At 42.5% G+C, this 19,165-nt stretch overlaps 1 protein-coding gene across 1 annotated transcript in view; it reads left to right on the forward strand.

The window, feature by feature from the left end:
* The window catches only part of LOC137291764 (low-density lipoprotein receptor-like), a 70,651-nt gene that overhangs the window by 41,382 nt on the left and 10,104 nt on the right, over window positions 1-19,165 (forward strand). Inside the window, exons 15-18 of the mRNA XM_067823281.1 lie at window positions 2,514-2,657; window positions 6,501-6,683; window positions 16,037-16,223; window positions 18,880-19,110. Of these exons, the coding sequence (XP_067679382.1) occupies window positions 2,514-2,657; window positions 6,501-6,683; window positions 16,037-16,223; window positions 18,880-19,110 (745 nt within the window). The remainder of the gene's footprint in view (window positions 1-2,513; window positions 2,658-6,500; window positions 6,684-16,036; window positions 16,224-18,879; window positions 19,111-19,165) is intronic.

The following is a 19,165-nucleotide window of genomic DNA, read 5'->3' on the forward strand; positions in this document are numbered from 1 at the left end:
CAGCCCACAACCATTGCCACTAATCTGAACTGTACACCTGGACATGTAGCACCAGCCCACAACCATCACCACTTATCTGAACTGCACACCTAGACATGTAGCACCAACCCACAACCATTGCCACTAATCTGAACTGTACACCTAGACATGTAGCACCAACCCACAACCATCACCACTTATCTGAACTGCACACCTAGACATGTAGCATCAGTCCACAACCATTGCCACTAATCTGAACTGTACACCTAGACATGTAGCACCAGCCCACAACCATTGCCACTAATCTGAACTGTACACCTGGACATATAGCACCAACCCACAACCATTGCCACTAATCTGAACTGCACACCTAGACATGTAGCACCAACCCACAACCATTGCCACTAATCTGAACTGTACACCTAGACATGTAGCACCAACCCACAACCATTGCCACTAATCTGAACTGCACACCTAGAGATGTTACTAAGCACCAACCCACAACCATTGCCACTAATCTGAACTGTACACCTAGACATGTAGCACCAACCCACAACCATTGCCACTAATCTGAACTGTACACCTAGACATGTAGCACCAACCCACAACCATTGCCACTAATCTGAACTGTACACCTAGACATGTAGCACCAACCCACAACCATCACCACTTATCTGAACTGCACACCTAGACATGTAGCATCAGTCCACAACCATTGCCACTAATCTGAACTGTACACCTAGACATGTAGCACCAGCCCACAACCATTGCCACTAATCTGAACTGTACACCTGGACATATAGCACCAACCCACAACCATTGCCACTAATCTGAACTGCACACCTAGACATGTAGCACCAACCCACAACCATTGCCACTAATCTGAACTGTACACCTGGACATGTAGCACCAACCCACAACCATTGCCACTAATCTGAACTGTACACCTGGACATGTAGCACCAACCCACAACCATTGCCACTAATCTGAACTGTACACCTGGACATATAGCACCAACCCACAACCATTGCCACTAATCTGAACTGTACACCTGGACATGTAGCACCAGCCCACAACCATCACCACTTATCTGAACTGCACACCTAGACATGTAGCACCAACCCACAACCATAGCCACTAATCTGAACTGCACACCTAGACATGTAGCACCAACCCACAACCATTGCCACTAATCTGAACTGCACACCTAGACATGTAGCACCAACCCACAACCATTGCCACTAATCTGAACTGTACACCTAGACATGTAGCACCAGCCCACAACCATCACCACTTATCTGAACTGCACACCTAGACATATAGCACCAACCCACAACCATTGCCACTAATCTGAACTGCACACCTAGACATGTAGCACCAACCCACAACCATTGCCACTAATCTGAACTGTACACCTAGACATGTAGCACCAACCCACAACCATTGCCACTAATCTGAACTGCACACCTAGACATGTTACTAAGCACCAACCCACAACCATTGCCACTAATCTGAACTGTACACCTAGACATGTAGCACCAACCCACAACCATTGCCACTAATCTGAACTGCACACCTAGACATGTTACTAAGCACCAACCCACAACCATTGCCACTAATCTGAACTGTACACCTAGACATATAGCACCAACCCACAACCATTGCCACTAATCTGAACTGCACACCTAGACATGTAGCACCAACCCACAACCATTGCCACTAATCTGAACTGTACACCTAGACATGTAGCACCAACCCACAACCATTGCCACTAATCTGAACTGCACACCTAGACATGTTACTAAGCACCAACCCACAACCATTGCCACTAATCTGAACTGTACACCTAGACATGTAGCACCAACCCACAACCATTGCCACTAATCTGAACTGTACACCTAGACATGTAGCACCAACCCACAACCATTGCCACTAATCTGAACTGCACACCTAGACATGTAGCACCAGCCCACAACCATTGCCACTAATCTGAACTGTACACCTGGACATATAGCACCAACCCACAACCATTGCCACTAATCTGAACTGCACACCTAGACATGTAGCATCAGTCCACAACCATTGCCACTAATCTGAACTGTACACCTAGACATGTAGCACCAACCCACAACCATTGCCACTAATCTGAACTGTACACCTAGACATGTAGCACCAACCCACAACCATTGCCACTAATCTGAACTGTACACCTAGACATGTAGCACCAACCCACAACCATTGCCACTAATCTGAACTGCACACCTAGACATGTTACTAAGCACCAACCCACAACCATTGCCACTAATCTGAACTGTACACCTAGACATGTAGCACCAACCCACAACCATTGCCACTAATCAGAACTGCACACCTAGACATGTAACACCAACCCACAACCATTGCCACTAATCTGAACTGTACACCTAGACATGTAGCACCAACCCACAACCATTGCCACTAATCAGAACAGCACACCTAGACATGTAGTACTAACCATCAGGTCAAATGCCAGGTCAATCTGTCACTAATTGCAGATTCCAGTCGCTGTGGTTCGATCAATGGTGGATGTGAGATTTGTCTGCCGACACCATCTGGGATCCATGATAGCATGGCCTTCAAGTGCGCATGCCCAGATCATCTATATTTACAAAGAGATGGCAGAACATGCGGAGAGACAGGTAAGCTGAAAACGAGAGGCGATGACAGCGAACGGCACTTACTGTTTGTAGTGGAATGGCCTACAACTCTGGCCAGGCCGAGGCAGGCCAGTTATCATGTTTCTTTGTGTGACATCTTAGAAGTTAGGAAGTACATTAAAAGAAAATTTTAATGGATACAAATTTTTTCGTTTGGATACTGATTCTTGTACCGTTGACACTGTCAAGCTTACATTATTTCCTGCTGACAGTAGTGTCACCATAATGTATTTGATGTACACAGAGTGTCACAAGGATGCACACACAATTTCACCAAGATGTACACAATGTCACCAGGATTTAGACACAGTGTCACCATGATGTAGAAATGGTGTCACCATGATGTAGACACAGTGTCATCAGGATTTAGAAGAAGTGTCACTAAGATTTATGCACAGTGTCACCATGATGTAGACACAGTGTCACAATGATGTAGACACAGTGTCACAATGATGTAGACACAGTGGCACAATGATGTAGACACAGTGTCACAATGATGTAGACAGTGTCACAATGATGTAGACACAGTGTCACAATGATGTAGACAGTGTCACCATGATGTAGACACAGTGTCACAATGATGTAGACACAGTGTCACAATGATGTAGACAGTGTCACCATGATGTAGACACTGTGTCACAGAGATATAGACATGGTGTCACCTTCATGTACACACAATGTCACCATGATGTAGACAATGTCACCATGATGTAGACACTGTGCTACAATGATGTAGACACAGTGTCACCATGATGTAGACACAGTGTCACCATGATGTAGACACAGTGTCACAATGATGTAGACACAGTGTCACCATGATGTAGACACAGTGTCACCATGATGTAGACACAGTGTCACAATGATGTAGACACAGTGTCACAATGATGTAGACAGTGTCACCATGATGTAGACAGTGTCACCATGATGTAGACAGTGTCACAATGATGTAGACAGTGTCACAATGATGTAGACACAGTGTCACAATGATGTAGACACAGTGTCACAATGATGTAGACACAGTGTCACAATGATGTAGACACAGTGTCACCATGATGTAGACACAGTGTCACAATGATGTAGACAGTGTCACCATGATGTAGACACAGTGTCACCATGATGTAGACACAGTGTCACCATGATGTAGACACAGTGTCACACTGATGTAGACAGTGTCACCATGATGTAGACAGTGTCACAATGATGTAGACACAGTGTCACAATGATGTAGACACAGTGTCACAATGATGTAGACACAGTGTCACAATGATGTAGACACAGTGTCACAATGATGTAGACAGTGTCACAATGATGTAGACACAGTGTCACAATGGTGTAGACACAGTGTCACAATGATGTAGACAGTGTCACCATGATGTAGACACTGTGTCACAGGGATATAGACATGGTGTCACCTTCATGTAGACACTGTGTCACAGGGATATAGACACAGTGACACCAGGATGTAGACATAGTGTCACCTTCATGTAGACACTGTGTCACAGGGATATAGACATGGTGTCACCTTCATGTACACACAATGTCACCATGATGTAGACAATGTCACCATGATGTAGACACTGCGTCACAGGGATATAGACATGGTGTCACCTTCATGTACACACAATGTCACCATGATGTAGACAGTGTCACCATGATGTAGACACTGTATCACAGGGATATAGACATGGTGTCACCTTCATGTACACACAATGTCACCATGATGTAGACAATGTCAGTATGATGTAGACACTGTGTCACAGGGATATAGACATGGTGTCACCTTCATGTACACACAATGTCACCATGATGTAGACAGTGTCACCATGATGTAGACAGTGTCACCATGATGTAGACACAGTGTCACCATGATGTAGACACAGTGTCACCATGATGTAGACACAGTGTCACCGTGATGTAGAAATGGTGTCACCATGATGTAGACACAGTGCCATCAGGATTTAGAAGAAGTGTCACCTTCATGTACACACAATGTCACCATGATGTAGACAGTGTCACCATGATGTAGACACTGTGTCACAGGGATATAGACATGGTGTCACCTTCATGTACACACAATGTCACCATGATGTAGACAGTGTCACCATGATGTAGACACTGTGCTACAATGATGTAGACACAGTGTCACCATGATGTAGACACAGTGTCACCATGATGTAGACACAGTGTCACAATGATGTAGACACAGTGTCACCATGATGTAGACACAGTGTCACCATGATGTAGACACAGTGTCACAATGATGTAGACACAGTGTCACAATGATGTAGACTCTGTGTCACAATGATGTAGACACAGTGTCACCATGATGTAGACAGTGTCACCATGATGTAGACACAGTGTCACAATGATGTAGACACAGTGTCACAATGATGTAGACACAGTGTCACAATGATGTAGACACAGTGTCACAATGATGTAGACAGTGTCACAATGATGTAGACAGTGTCACAATGATGTAGACAGTGTCACAATGATGTAGACACAGTGTCACCATGATGTAGACAGTGTCACAATGATGTAGACACAGTGTCACAATGATGTAGACACAGTGTCACAATGATGTAGACAGTGTCACAATGATGTAGACAGTGTCACAATGATGAAGACAGTGTCACAATGATGTAGACACAGTGTCACAATGATGTAGACACAGTGTCACAATGATGTAGACACAGTGTCACAATGATGTAGACACAGTGTCACAGTGATGTAGACAGTGTCACAATGATGTAGACACAGTGTCACCATGATGTAGACAGTGTCACAATGATGTAGACACAGTGTCACCATGATGTAGACACAGTGTCACCATGATGTAGACACAGTGTCACCATGATGTAGACACAGTGTCACAATGATGTAGACAGTGTCACAATAATGTAGACACAGTGTCACACTGATGTAGACTGTGTCATCATGATGTAGACAGTGTCACAATGATGTAGACTCAGTGTCACAATGATGTAGACACAGTGTCACAATGATGTAGACAGTGTCACAATGATGTAGACACAGTGTCACAATGATGTAGACACACTGTCACAATGATGTAGACACAGTGTCACAATGATGTAGACACAGTGTCACAATGATGTAGACAGTGTCACAATGATGTAGACACAGTGTCACAATGATGTAGACACAGTGTCACACTGATGTAGACAGTGTCACAATGATGTAGACACAGTGTCACAATGATGTAGACACAGTGTCACAATGATGTAGACAGTGTCACCATGATGTAGACACTGTGTCACAGGGATATAGACATGGTGTCACCTTCATGTAGACACTGTGTCACAGGGATATAGACACAGTGACACCAGGATGTAGACATAGTGTCACCTTCATGTAGACACTGTGTCACAGGGATATAGACACAGTGACACCAGGATGTAGACATAGTGTCACCTTCATGTAGACACTGTGTCACAGGGATATAGACACAGTGACACCAGGATGTAGACATAGTGTCACCTTCATGTAGACACTGTGTCACAGGGATATAGACACAGTGACACCAGGATGTAGACATAGTGTCACCTTCATGTAGACACTGTGTCACAGGGATATAGACACAGTGACACCAGGATGTAGACATAGTGTCACCTTCATGTAGACACTGTGTCACAGGGATATAGACACAGTGACACCAGGATGTAGACATAGTGTCACCTTCATGTAGACACTGTGTCACAGGGATATAGACACAGTGACACCAGGATGTATAGACAATGTCAGCAGGATGTAGACAGTCTCACCTGTATGTATACATGTTACATCTGCAGTGTTCACTTCCCACAGATCCCAACCTTCCTGTGTGTTCGGATGGGTTCAGACTAGATATGGCCACATGTGTGGATGTGGATGAGTGCTTGGTGTCCCCACCTCCATGTTCACAGACATGTATGAACACCCCTGGAAGTTACCAGTGTTCATGTACCTATGGCTACACTCTTGTGAACGGAACCATGTGTAGAGTGCAAGGTAAACAGTTATTAATATAGATAAATATATATGTCATACAAATCTACAGATAACACATTCCTATGTGTTTTCAGATGATAAAGTCCTTGAGGTCTACAGATAACACATTCCTATGTGTTTTCAGATGATAAAGTCCTTGAGGTCTACAGATAACACATTAGTACATACAGATGATATAGCCCTATGGCTGTACAGATGATATAGCCCTATGGCTGTACAGATGATATAGTTCTAGAGTTGTACAGATTATATAGTCCTATAGTTGTAAAGATAATATGATCCTATTTAGTTGTACAGATGACGTGGCCCTCTCACTGTACAGATAATATAGGTCTGTAGTTGTTCCGATGATATTGTCCTATATTATTGTACAGATGATTTTGTCCTCTAGTTGGACAAAAGGTCATAGTGGACCAAGTACAATCCTATTATCCAATATGTCCTCCTTAGTTTGTAAAATAACATGTCCTACTTACTTTATTAAGGACATGTCCTCCTCAGTTTGTGGAACACACATCCTCCTTAGTTTGTAAAACACAAGTCCTCCTTAGTTTCTAATACACATGTCCTCCTTAGTTTCTAATACACATGTCCTCCTTAGTTTCTAATACACATGTCCTCCTTGGTTTGTAGAACACGTCCTCCTTACTTAGAAAACACTTGTCCTTCTTAGTTTGTCGAACACATGTCCTCTTTAGTGTGTAATACACATGTCCTCCTTAGTCTTGTAAAACACATGTCCTCCTTACTTTTGTAAAACATATGTCCTCCTTAGTTCGTAGAACGTATGTCCTCCTTAATTTCTAAAACACTTGTCATACTTAGTTTGTAAAACACATGTCCTCCTTAGTTTGTAGCACACATGTCATCCTTAGTTTGTAAAACACATGTCTTCCGTAGTTTGTAATACACATCCTCCTTAGTTTGTAGAACACATGTCCTCCTTAATTTTGTAAAACACATGTCCTCCTTAGTTCATAGAACATATGTCCTCCTTCGTTTGTAGAACACTTGTCATCCTTAGTTTGTAAAACACATGTCCTCCTTCGTTTGTAGAACACATGTCCTCCTTGGTTTGGAAAACACATGTCCTCCTTAGTGTCTAATACACATGTCTTCCTTAGTTTTGTATAACAAATGTCCTCCTCAGTTTGCAATACAGATGTCTCCTTAGTTTGTAAAACATGTCTTCCTTAGTTTGTAAAACATGTCTTCCTTAGTGTGTAGAACACATGTCCTCCTTAGTTTCTAGAACACATGTCTTCCTTAGTTAGTAAAACATGTCCTCCTTAGTTTTTAGAACATGTCTTCCTTAGTTTGTAGAACATATGTCCTCCTTAGTTTGTAGAACACATGTCCTCCTTACTTTGGAAAACACATGTTCTCCTTAGTGTGTAATACGCATGTCCTCCTTAGTTTGTTAAATACATGTCCTCCTTAGTTTGTAGAACATGTCTTCCTGAGTTTGTAAAACACATGTCCTCCTTGGTTTGTAGAACATGTCTTCCTTAGTTTGTAAAACATGTCCTCCTTAGTTTTTAGAACATGTCTTCCTTAGTTTGTAGAACATATGTCCTCCTTAGTTTGTAGAACACATGTCCTCCTTACTTTGGAAAACACATGTTCTCCTTAGTGTGTAATACGCATGTCCTCCTTAGTTTGTTAAATACATGTCCTCCTTAGTTTGTAGAACATGTCTTCCTGAGTTTGTAAAACACATGTCCTCCTTGGTTTGTAGAACATGTCTTCCTTAGTTTGTAAAACACATGTCCTCCATATTGTGTAATACACATGTCCTCCTTTGTTTGTAGAACACGTCTTCCTTAGTTTGTAAAACACATGTCCTTGCTAGTTCGTAGAACACATTCTTCCTTAGTTTGTAGAAGACGTCTTCCTTAGTTTGTGGAACACATGTCCTCCTTAGTTTGTAAAGCACATGTAGTAGTTAGTTTGTAGGAGACCTGTACTCGTTAGTTTGTAAAACACATGTCCTCCTTAGTTTGTAGGAGACCTGTCCTCATTAGGTTGTAAAAGACATGTCCTCCTTAGTTCGTAGGAGACCTGTCCTCGTTACTTTGGAAAACACATGTCCTCCTTAGTTTGTAGAACACATGTCCTCATTAGTTTGTAAAGCACATGTCCTCCTTAGTTTGTAGGAGACCTGTCCTCGTTAGTTTGTAAAGCACATGTCCTTCTTAGTTTGTAGGAGACCTGTACTCATTAGTTTGTAAAGCACATGTCCTTCTTAGTTTGTAGGAGACCTGTACTCGTTAGTTTGTGGAACACATGTCCTCGTTAGTTTGTAGGAGACCTGTCTTCCTTAGTTTGTAAAACACATGTCCTTACTTTCTTAAAGGAACAATTACAATTATTTTTAGTACTTGTTAGTTAACTTCCTTAGTGGTTTAATCCTACCCTAACCTACATAGTTACCTCCCTTGATGTTATGTCACCCATTGGTTGTTCGAAAGGCATATATGATCCACACAAACAGACTCCGGCCATCCGATTGGTTGGAAATAAAATATACAGTGGGAATGGCCAGTCGGATGGCCCGAGTCTGTTTGTGTGGATCAGATCAGTTCACTTGAAAGTCAAGGTCACTTATGGCTGACAAGTGAGTAGGATTGCCAGCGGTTTTGATGAAAATGCTTGCTTACTGTCGAGAAAATGATATGTAGATGTTGCAGTAAGTATTCCGAACCGCGGAAAGCCGCAGCCGATCAAATCCAGGACAAAGCTGGTGCTGTCAATGTGGCTTGAATTAATAAACGAATAATATAAAAGGTGAGTTTGCGCCGTATTTGGTGATCCATGATTTTGGCGTGATATTGCGGAGGTAGCTGTTTTTGATGTTTCGTGGCGTATAACTTTTGAAATAATGATCCGATTGTGACCATTTTTAGGTCATTTTGTGGGGAAATCATCTGGCTTTCGATCCGTTGGTGTCAACGGGGCCTTAAAATAGTTTACGCGGTGACTTGTAACTTTGATCGAACAGGGATGGTTTCCTCGTTACATCCCTTTCCTTCTATATATTACTTGGGTAGGGTCTATACACATATATGCCTTTCAAGCGCTGTTTCTAAGCGATACAAGTCCCTGTGTAGCCTCCCCTTTCCCACGCAAACGGTCAGGTGACGACCATGCTCTTCACTCTCTTTTTATCGCCCGACGGAGGCGGCTGGAGGTATCAGGGGTCCTGATATGGCGATAAGTTCTTCCTTTATTTTGGTCTTTTAAACTAAATTCTGCTCGTATTTGGATTTGTATATGCATTATATTTTATCAAGTTTGTGATTAGTGTGTCTTTATTTAGCACATATTTCTCTGAAGTGTCAGTTGATGAAATCGTGTCAGATTGCGGCTGTCGGCGGTTTACCCTCATTTAATTTGTCCGGCGTGCAAGCCCACATGTTCTTCTGATACTCGTTGTAAATTTTGCATAGATTTGTCTGATTCAGAATTTACTCTCTATACACGGTCTGTTTACAGACGTGCTAGGGACAGGCAATGTTGGCTTGCATTAGTCATGAGGATTCGCACTCGCATATGTGCACTCATCAACGCAGAAGGTCTTCCTCAGTCTCCTCAGCTCATCGAAGGCGCTGTTGACAGTCATCATCCCCCTTAGTCATGGACTCTCATAGAAGGGATCGTCATGACCTAATGAATACTTCACTCATGCAGGGATGAAGACAGGTATTACCGAGCATCGTCGAACATCTCAGCAAGGATGGGGAACGCATCTAGACAACGAAGTAGCAGCAGGGATGTGGAACAAAGAAGAGCAAGCTCTTCATATCAACCAGCTGCACATGAAAACGATCATTCATGATATCCATCACTGGTCGACTTATATATGTTGAAAGACAAGCTAGTGATGATACACACAGACAAATCAACAGTGGCTTCCTACATAAACAAACCGGGTCAACGAGATTGCCATCTGTTTTACACCTGACGTAGACGATGCTGCACCTAATCAGCCAGACATTCGGATCGCCGCAAATAGACTTTTTTGCAACAAGGTTCAACAAATAGACAACGACCTTTGTATCACCAGTACCAGACCCGTTATTGTGGGTAACAGCAACTCTCAGCATCCCATGGGAAGGACTAAATGCATTCATGTTTCCCCCTCCAGTGCTGCTACCAAAAGTCACTGAGAAAATAAAACAGACCAAGAGGCTACAACTGGCTTTGGTCACGCCTTTCTTGCCAACGAGCCATTGGTTTCCAACACAGGTAGAGGAGTTAGGACAACCAAAAGCAGTTACTTTAGCCTTACGGAAATCCACTCGCACCCTTTATGATGAAAAGTGGAAGCGGTTTGAGACATGCACGAAGAAGAAAGGCTTCATGGCGATGAAGGGAACATATCCACAGATAGCAGATTATTTATGTCACCTACGACATTACAGAGGTCTGAAAGGCTCTACATTATCTACATACTTGGCAGCTCTCAGCTCAGTCGTCACCATGGAAGCAGAAACCAAGCCGACTAAAGTACCCGAGCTACTTGCCTTACTACGTTCCTTCAAGCTGGAAGAGCAACAGAGTAGATTTAGAGTTCCAGTTTCGGATTTAAAAATTGTACTTCAACATCTCACAAGTGATGTGTACGAGCCGCTTGATCAGACCTCATTTGAGAAGAAGCTGTATTCACTTGCCTTGGCTACAACTGTACAGATGTCAGAAATTCATGCATGAGCTTTGATGCAAATCATCAGCAGACAGCTCATCTGGGTCTATGATAGGATTTTGTTGGGAAAAATCAACTGCCAGGTCAACCGGATAGACAATTCCACATAAGAGCATTATCTTCAATCCTGGAACCTTATGATACTCAAGATACTCAATATGTCCAGTTAGAGCATTTAAGACATACATCACACGTACCAAGTCTAGAAGGCACAGTTTCAAGCATCTGTTTATCCCTATATCCACTGAGACACCTACGGAAGTATCCTGCAACACTATCTCAGTGTGGATCAGTGCTGTTATATTGAGAGTCTATAAAGCAGCAGGATTGGAACCTCCAACCCACACAAAGTCAAAGCTTTGGCTTCTGTACTAACGCTACATGGGTATGCTCACTATCAACTGTAATGGAGGGTTGCTTTTGGAAGTCAAACAAGGTGTTTGCCAACCATTATCTATGAGACATAGCCACGGAGGATGTCTCTGGCATTCATCTGTTTGGGCCTCCTGTCGTTGCTCAGCAACTAACAGTTCCCCGAAGGTGCTGGGTTCACTCGCCCGTTTTATCATGTGACTTGTGGAAGCCAGACGCTCTGTGGAGTATAATGGTGGAAAATCAATGCGCATGAGTGATTATGACCCTGTACTCATAATGAAGACACTTGTACATGAAGAGGGGTCGCAACTAGTCTTGATTACAATATCTTAACATTTAGCTGCATCAGAGCAGGATGCTAGTTACTTTCGATGTCACCACATCCAGTCAACGAAACCTTCTGATGAAGGCAAGTTCGAATGGATATGATTCCCTCCTCCCAAGAATATTAGAAGTGCAGGACTGAATAATCGCCGTTACAACTTCTCGTTGGAGGCGGATTACTGGACGTAATTTTGACAGCCAGCATGGCCTGACCCACAGCCGTTTCCGTCTGATTCTGTAAGCAATAAGCATGAGTCAGGATAAGGAAAAAGATGTAATTTTCTGAATAAAATTGATATTTTATACTTATCCTGACTCATGATGAAAGACCTCCCACCCGCCCCTCACAGGCACACTGTATTACTATAATTCTCATGTCGGGCGATTTACAAAGACAGAGGAAAGAGCATGGTCAGTCACCTGACTGTTTGCATGGGAAAGGGGAGGCTACACGCGGGTGAGTGTATTTTATGTCCGCTTGTTTTAGAAGGGAACTTCAAGGGATTTCAGGTATTCCACTACCTTCGCCACGGAGGATGAGATAAGCAATAAGCAGGAGTCAGGATAAGTATAAAATATCAATTTTATTCGGAAAATTACATTCATTTTCTTAACAAGATAACCCATCTTCTAGAGGAAAGGCGGGGAGGTAAGGGCAGGACATAAATCCCATAATCCAGAGGTAATTTTATTGACAATTACTAACAATAATTGTAATTGTTCCTAATTATAGCTTAACCATTGCCCTGGATTATGGTTGCCTGAAGTTTACATAGGGATGGTGGGCTGACCCTACGAGACTGATCAGGACTTAAAATCAAAGGATCACACCAATAGATTCTTTTATTTTCATTTGTATAGCTATGAGTAAGTTTATTAATCATAAGATAAATAAAAAGATATAATTGGATTAATTATTATTTTAGCATTAGTGTAATTATTATTATACTTCATAACCTTGGGAAAGGATGTTATTTCCGGTCTACTGACACCACTTCCAGGTTCTATATCTCACATCACTTCCGGTCTAGTAACCATGATGTCACTTCAGGTCCTGTGACGACACCTCCAGTTAATATACCCACTGCCTGACCTGTTACGTCACTTCTGGTTGAAGGCACCACCTGGTATTATGATGTCACTTCCAGTTGTTGACACCACCTGGTATTATGACATCACTTCCGGTTGATGACATCACTACCAGTTATGTGACGTCACTTCTGGTTAATAACTCCATTTATCGCTTCTCTGAAGTAAATTCCGGTTTATGACGTCATTTTAGTTATTTAGATAAAATCTTAGATTTATGACATCACCTTTGTAAAAGACGTCACTTCTGGTTGCTTTTAATTCAAACTGCCCTAATAATATGAGGATAGAGTCTACTCCCAAATATATTTATTCCACAGATACTGAACTCCAAGCAGCTACTGATGATGCCAGAGCCCTGAGCAACTGATTGCTGATCTAACTCTGATGACCAAGAGTAATCGTTTTCTGAGCCATGAAGCAATAGTGCTTTTTGAAATCAACCATAGCTTTAATACAAGGAAAAGACGTCAACGATTTCATCTAAAGTTCTCTGTGCGATGTAGATACCATCTCGTCGCACGTACAGGACACAGCAATCTTATCTGTCACTTACTCTTAATCTTGATCAGTTCCATTCTTAAACATAGGAGAAAATCTGCTATGACGGGGAGACCGAAGAATTAAGGAGGTGTCACACTGATCTCCACTGGATAATGGCATTCCACTTGGCATCGTAAAGGAATGCTGTTGAAGGTGTAATGGACTCAGAGATGGCGATAGTTCATTAAATCCCTGCTCCTTGAGGAAACTGCATATTACCTCCTTGTGAAGTGACAAGTTTCTCAGATTTCCGGTTGACTTTGACTGAGTGAGAAATTTGTTCCAAATTGGAAGACGAGGTGGCTTGTCTGTCAATAGTTGAAGGAGATCTGTGATCCACAACCTGGTGGACCATGCTGGGGCTTCCAGAAACGTTACGCAAGTGTACTGTGCAATTTTTGCAAGGACATCCAGGATTATTTTGAACAGAGGAAACGCGTAAGCAGTGAGATTCTCCAAAGATATTCATAGAACATCCACTGCCCATGCTGCTAGATCCGGAACCGAACTCACAAAGGTTGGAAGCCATTGAAGTGGCCAAAAGATCTACTGACAGAGTTTCTTAAGTGTCCAAATGAGCTTGGATGCTTCCATATTGAATGTCCATTCTTCAACACAATCTTGCGAGTCCGTCAAAATGTTTATTTCGCGTGTAATGTGCATGCTCTGATAACGCATTTCATCATGTCCTCTATTCTGAATAACTCCTGGGTGATCAGAAGAAGCTGATAAGATCTCATTCCTCCATGTTTGTTTATGTAGGTCACTACCGTACTGTTGTCCATAACTAACATGATACTTTTCCGGTTCAGATTCCAGGACCAATGGGAGAGTGCCTTCTGTAGAGCTAACATGCTTGCTTTTGCTCGTTTGATACCAAATCATTAAGTCATTTAGTAAAAATGGTATTACACGGAAGGTCGTTTAGTATCCTCCATCACTCCTACAGCAAACCAAGTAGTATAAGAGTATAAGATGAAATGTCTAGGGATGAATGGGCAGCACATCAATGTTCTTGAAGTCCTTGAATTGGCAGTTAAATGAATGGCTACAAAGGGCGCTAATAGAGGATGCCTTGGCGAAATTCAAATTGTATGAGTTCAGAGTCGAATTCAAAGCCGACGACTGAGGAAAAGATAATGTAGGTATTCTTTCCGGGGGTATACAGCCGAAGGATCATAGCCCCTCAGGTTATTCCCATACCAGTTTTACTTGAGGAGTGAGTGTGCTTGGTTAAAGTCCATGAACAATTTCCACATTCTCCCTCAATGACCATCCCTGTACAAAAGGCTCTACTGTTGTATCCAGAGGCTGGACTGTTAGGACCCGTGAACAACAACCTGTGCTTGCTATAAAAGGCAACTATGTTTGTCGTAAGAGGTCACTAACGGGATCGGGTGGTGAGACTCACGTTGTTGACATATGTCATCAGTTCCCAATTGCGCAGATCAATGCTCATGTTCTTGATCACTGGATTGTCTGGTCCACACGCCGTTATTTACAGACCGCTGTGACATAGCTGGAATATTTTTGAGTGCGGTGTAAATCTAAACTGACTCACTGACTCACTCACTGGACTGTTGTTCAGAGAAACAGGATACATGTAAATAGAGGCACCCTCTGAGTCCGATAAGGCTCTTACAAGAGGTATAATAGCAGGCTTGTCTATGTCAGTGTTTTCCATGGATAAACCGCTAGGACCCTGGCCGCTTGACTCTCGATCCTTTTTACCGTAAACTCCCCTGTAAGCCACTACTTGCTGGCCAGTGGCTGGCTGGGACGGAAAACTGGTGGGGAGTGAGTCAGACCTGTTATCAGGCTGAGGCACCTTCCCCTGGCACATTGCCTGAGTGATGAACAAAGCCTGTCTGGGATCAGCCAGGTTGACCCCATCCTTTTCACTTGAAGCCACTGGCTTCTTCCCATGTGACGTTGCTCAAACAAACAATGGGTGACGTACTGTCAAGGTAGGTAACTCTGTAGGTTAGGTTAGGATTACGCCACTAGGGATAGCCATGACTTAGTGTTAAAATTTTCATTTCGTTTTCTGCATGTGGATATGGAAACCACAGATTAAGGCAACCATATTACAGAGGGAATGTTTAGGCTATAATTATAACATGTGTAGAACTGTACTTAAAAACAAAGACACTCTGTAAAATAATGCTCACTACTGTTTTACGCCCATGGAGACTTGTTTTGACAGATACTTGCCACTGACTGTTTTTTAGGGTTTAGGTATTTTGTTAGATGTTCCGAAGTAGAACAAATTGCTACAACTTATGACTAATTTGATTATTTGTTTTTCTGTTGAAAGTCAACGCTGCTTTTCTGTTGATGACGCAAACTGGGTCGATGAAACGTGTCAACATCACAACCAAGTATTCCCGGATGATGAGTTTCACTGAACAAAAACACAACATGCAACATCCGGTGTCCCTGACCTTCAACGTCAAAAATAGGACGGTGTTCTGGGCAGACCTGGCCACAAGAACCGTGAATATGTACCTACTTTGAAGCACTTAATCCTGATATCAGACAGTGTCAGAATACGAATAGCGTATTATTATATGTATCAATATTTAAAACAAGAAGTGTTCTTCCCTTGTGTCCGTGTATTCCTGTACTGCGACTGTGGTCATTGTTATGGTTAACAGTTTGAGCAGATAGCAAGATGCTACGCTTCACAATAGAGGGGGTCAATACAAAAAAACAGTCACAGATTCTTGAACGTTCAAGCACTGTGCCTCCGCATTACCATTAACTTAAAGATTTCTCATTCGACTGATTACTTACAGTCAAAAACACATATACTCATATGCAGAAGAGCGCCTAAAGGGAGGCAACTCTAAGCACTACCTTTAAAGGTGTGCCGCTAAAATACTATTACCATGATATGAAATATCACCCATAATAACTATCACTCCAAACTCTAAACCATGTGACCCAGTATTGATCAGTCTTAGTATGTGTATTCCTGTACTCGACTGTGGCCATGTATTGGTCAGTCTTAGTATGTGTATTCCTGTACTCGACTGTGGCCATGTATTGGTCTGGTCTACTGCTCCTAGTACGTGTATTCCTGTACTCGACTGTGGCCATGTATTGATCAGTCTTAGTATGTGTATTCCTGTACTCGACTGTGGCCATGTATTGGTCAGTCTTAGTATGTGTATTCCTGTACTCGACTGTGGCCATGTATTGATCAGTCTTAGTATGTGTATTCCTGTACTCGACTGTGGCCATGTATTGATCAGTTCCTAGTGTGTGTATTCCTGTACTCAACTGTGGCCATGTATTGATCAGTTCCTAGTGCGTGTATTCCTGTACTCGACTGTGGCCATGTATTGATCAGTCTTAGTATGTGTATTCCTGTACTCGACTGTGGCCATGTATTGATCAGTCTTAGTATGTGTATTCCTGTACTCGACTGTGGCCATGTATTGATCAGTTCCTAGTCCGTGTATTCCTGTACTCGACTGTGGCCATGTATTGATCAGTCTTAGTATGTGTATTCCTGTACTCGACAGTGGCCATGTATTGATCAGTCTTAGTATGTGTATTCCTGTACTCGACTGTGGCCATGTATTGATCAGTCTTAGTATGTGTATTCCTGTACTCGACTGTGGCCATGTATTGATCAGTTCCTAGTGCGTGTATTCCTGTACTCGACTGTGGCCATGTATTGATCAGTCTTAGTATGTGTATTCCTGTACTCGACCGTGGCCATGTATTGATCAGTCTTAGTATGTGTATTCCTGTACTCGACCGTGGCCATGTATTGATCAGTCTTAGTATGTGTATTCCTGTACTCGACTGTGGCCATGTATTGGTCAGTTCCTAGTGCGTGTATTCCTGTACTCGACTGTGGCCATGTATTGATCAGTCTTAGTATGTGTATTCCTGTACTCGACTGTGGCCATGTATTGGTCAGTTCCTAGTGCGTGTATTCCTGTACTCGACAGTGGCCATGTATTGATCAGTCTTAGTATGTGTATTCCTGTACTCGACTGTGGCCATGTATTGATCAGTCTTAGTATGTGTATTCCTGTACTCGACTGTGGCCATGTATTGGTCAGTTCCTAGTGCGTGTATTCCTGTACTCGACTGTGGCCATGTATTGGTCAGTCTTAGTATGTGTATTCCTGTACTCGACTGTGGCCATGTATTGGTCTGGTCTACTGCTCCTAGTACGTGTATTCCTGTACTCGACTGTGGCCATGTATTGGTCTGGTCTACTGCTCCTAGTACGTGTATTCCTGTACTCGACTGTGGGCATGTATTGGTCCGGTCTACTGCTCCTAGTACGTGTTTTCCTGTACTCGACTGTGGCCATGTATTGATCAGTCTTAGTATGTGTATTCCTGTACTCGACTGTGGCCATGTATTGGTCAGTTCCTAGTGCATGTATTCCTGTACTCGACTGTGGCCATGTATTGATCAGTCTTAGTATGTGTATTCCTGTACTCGACTGTGGCCATGTATTGGTCAGTCTTAGTATGTGTATTCCTGTACTCGACTGTGGCCATGTATTGGTCTGGTCTACTGCTCCTAGTACGTGTATTCCTGTACTCGACTGTGGCCATGTATTGGTCTGGTCTACTGCTCCTAGTACGTGTATTCCTGTACTCGACTGTGGCCATGTATTGATCAGTCTTAGTATGTGTATTCCTGTACTTGACTGTGGCCATGCATTGGTCAGTTCCTAGTGCGTGTATTCCTGTACTCGACTGTGGCCATGCATTGGTCACTTCCTAGTACGTGTATTCCTGTACTCGACTGTATTCCAGGGCTAATAAAATGAATACTTGTTATTATGAATAAAAAAGTATTGTTGGGTTAACATAGAAATGTACAGATGCTTATTATACAGAATTGTTGATTGATTTAGATATGTACAGATAGTTTTTTTCATAAATATATAGAATGTAAATTAATACTTCTAGTAGTACATAAATAGAAACTATTCTTTATACATGGATGCCCTCATCAGTTTACAAACGTACAAAGAATACACAGTGTTTCTGAAAATATGTTTTTTGTAATAAATCACTGATGTCCAACAAATGGAATACATATTTGCAAAACATGGAAAAGTAAATAGGATTCACTGACTGTTCTGTTCGGGTTCAATGATCGGAATAAGTCTATGTTCTCCAGGGCTCACTTGGAAGGATTTCGACTTCTGTCACCAACCCAAATCTATCGAGATATGAGTTCATCTATTGCCGGCCTGGCTTACGACTGGATACATAACGCCATATACTGGACAGACGCTGGTCGGAAGTCGATAAGGGTCATGACCTTAAACCTTCTGGACAGGAAGTATATCACCACTGTCATAGACGTCTTGGGTGAACCCCGAGCTATTGAGCTCGACATAAATCAAAGGTAAGTTTTTCATAGAACATTGGCATGGCATTTAGAAGTGGACAACTGTAAACCA

Source organism: Haliotis asinina, chromosome 7 (genome assembly GCF_037392515.1).
Source record: "Haliotis asinina isolate JCU_RB_2024 chromosome 7, JCU_Hal_asi_v2, whole genome shotgun sequence".
Taxonomy (NCBI): Eukaryota; Metazoa; Mollusca; class Gastropoda; order Lepetellida; family Haliotidae; genus Haliotis; species Haliotis asinina.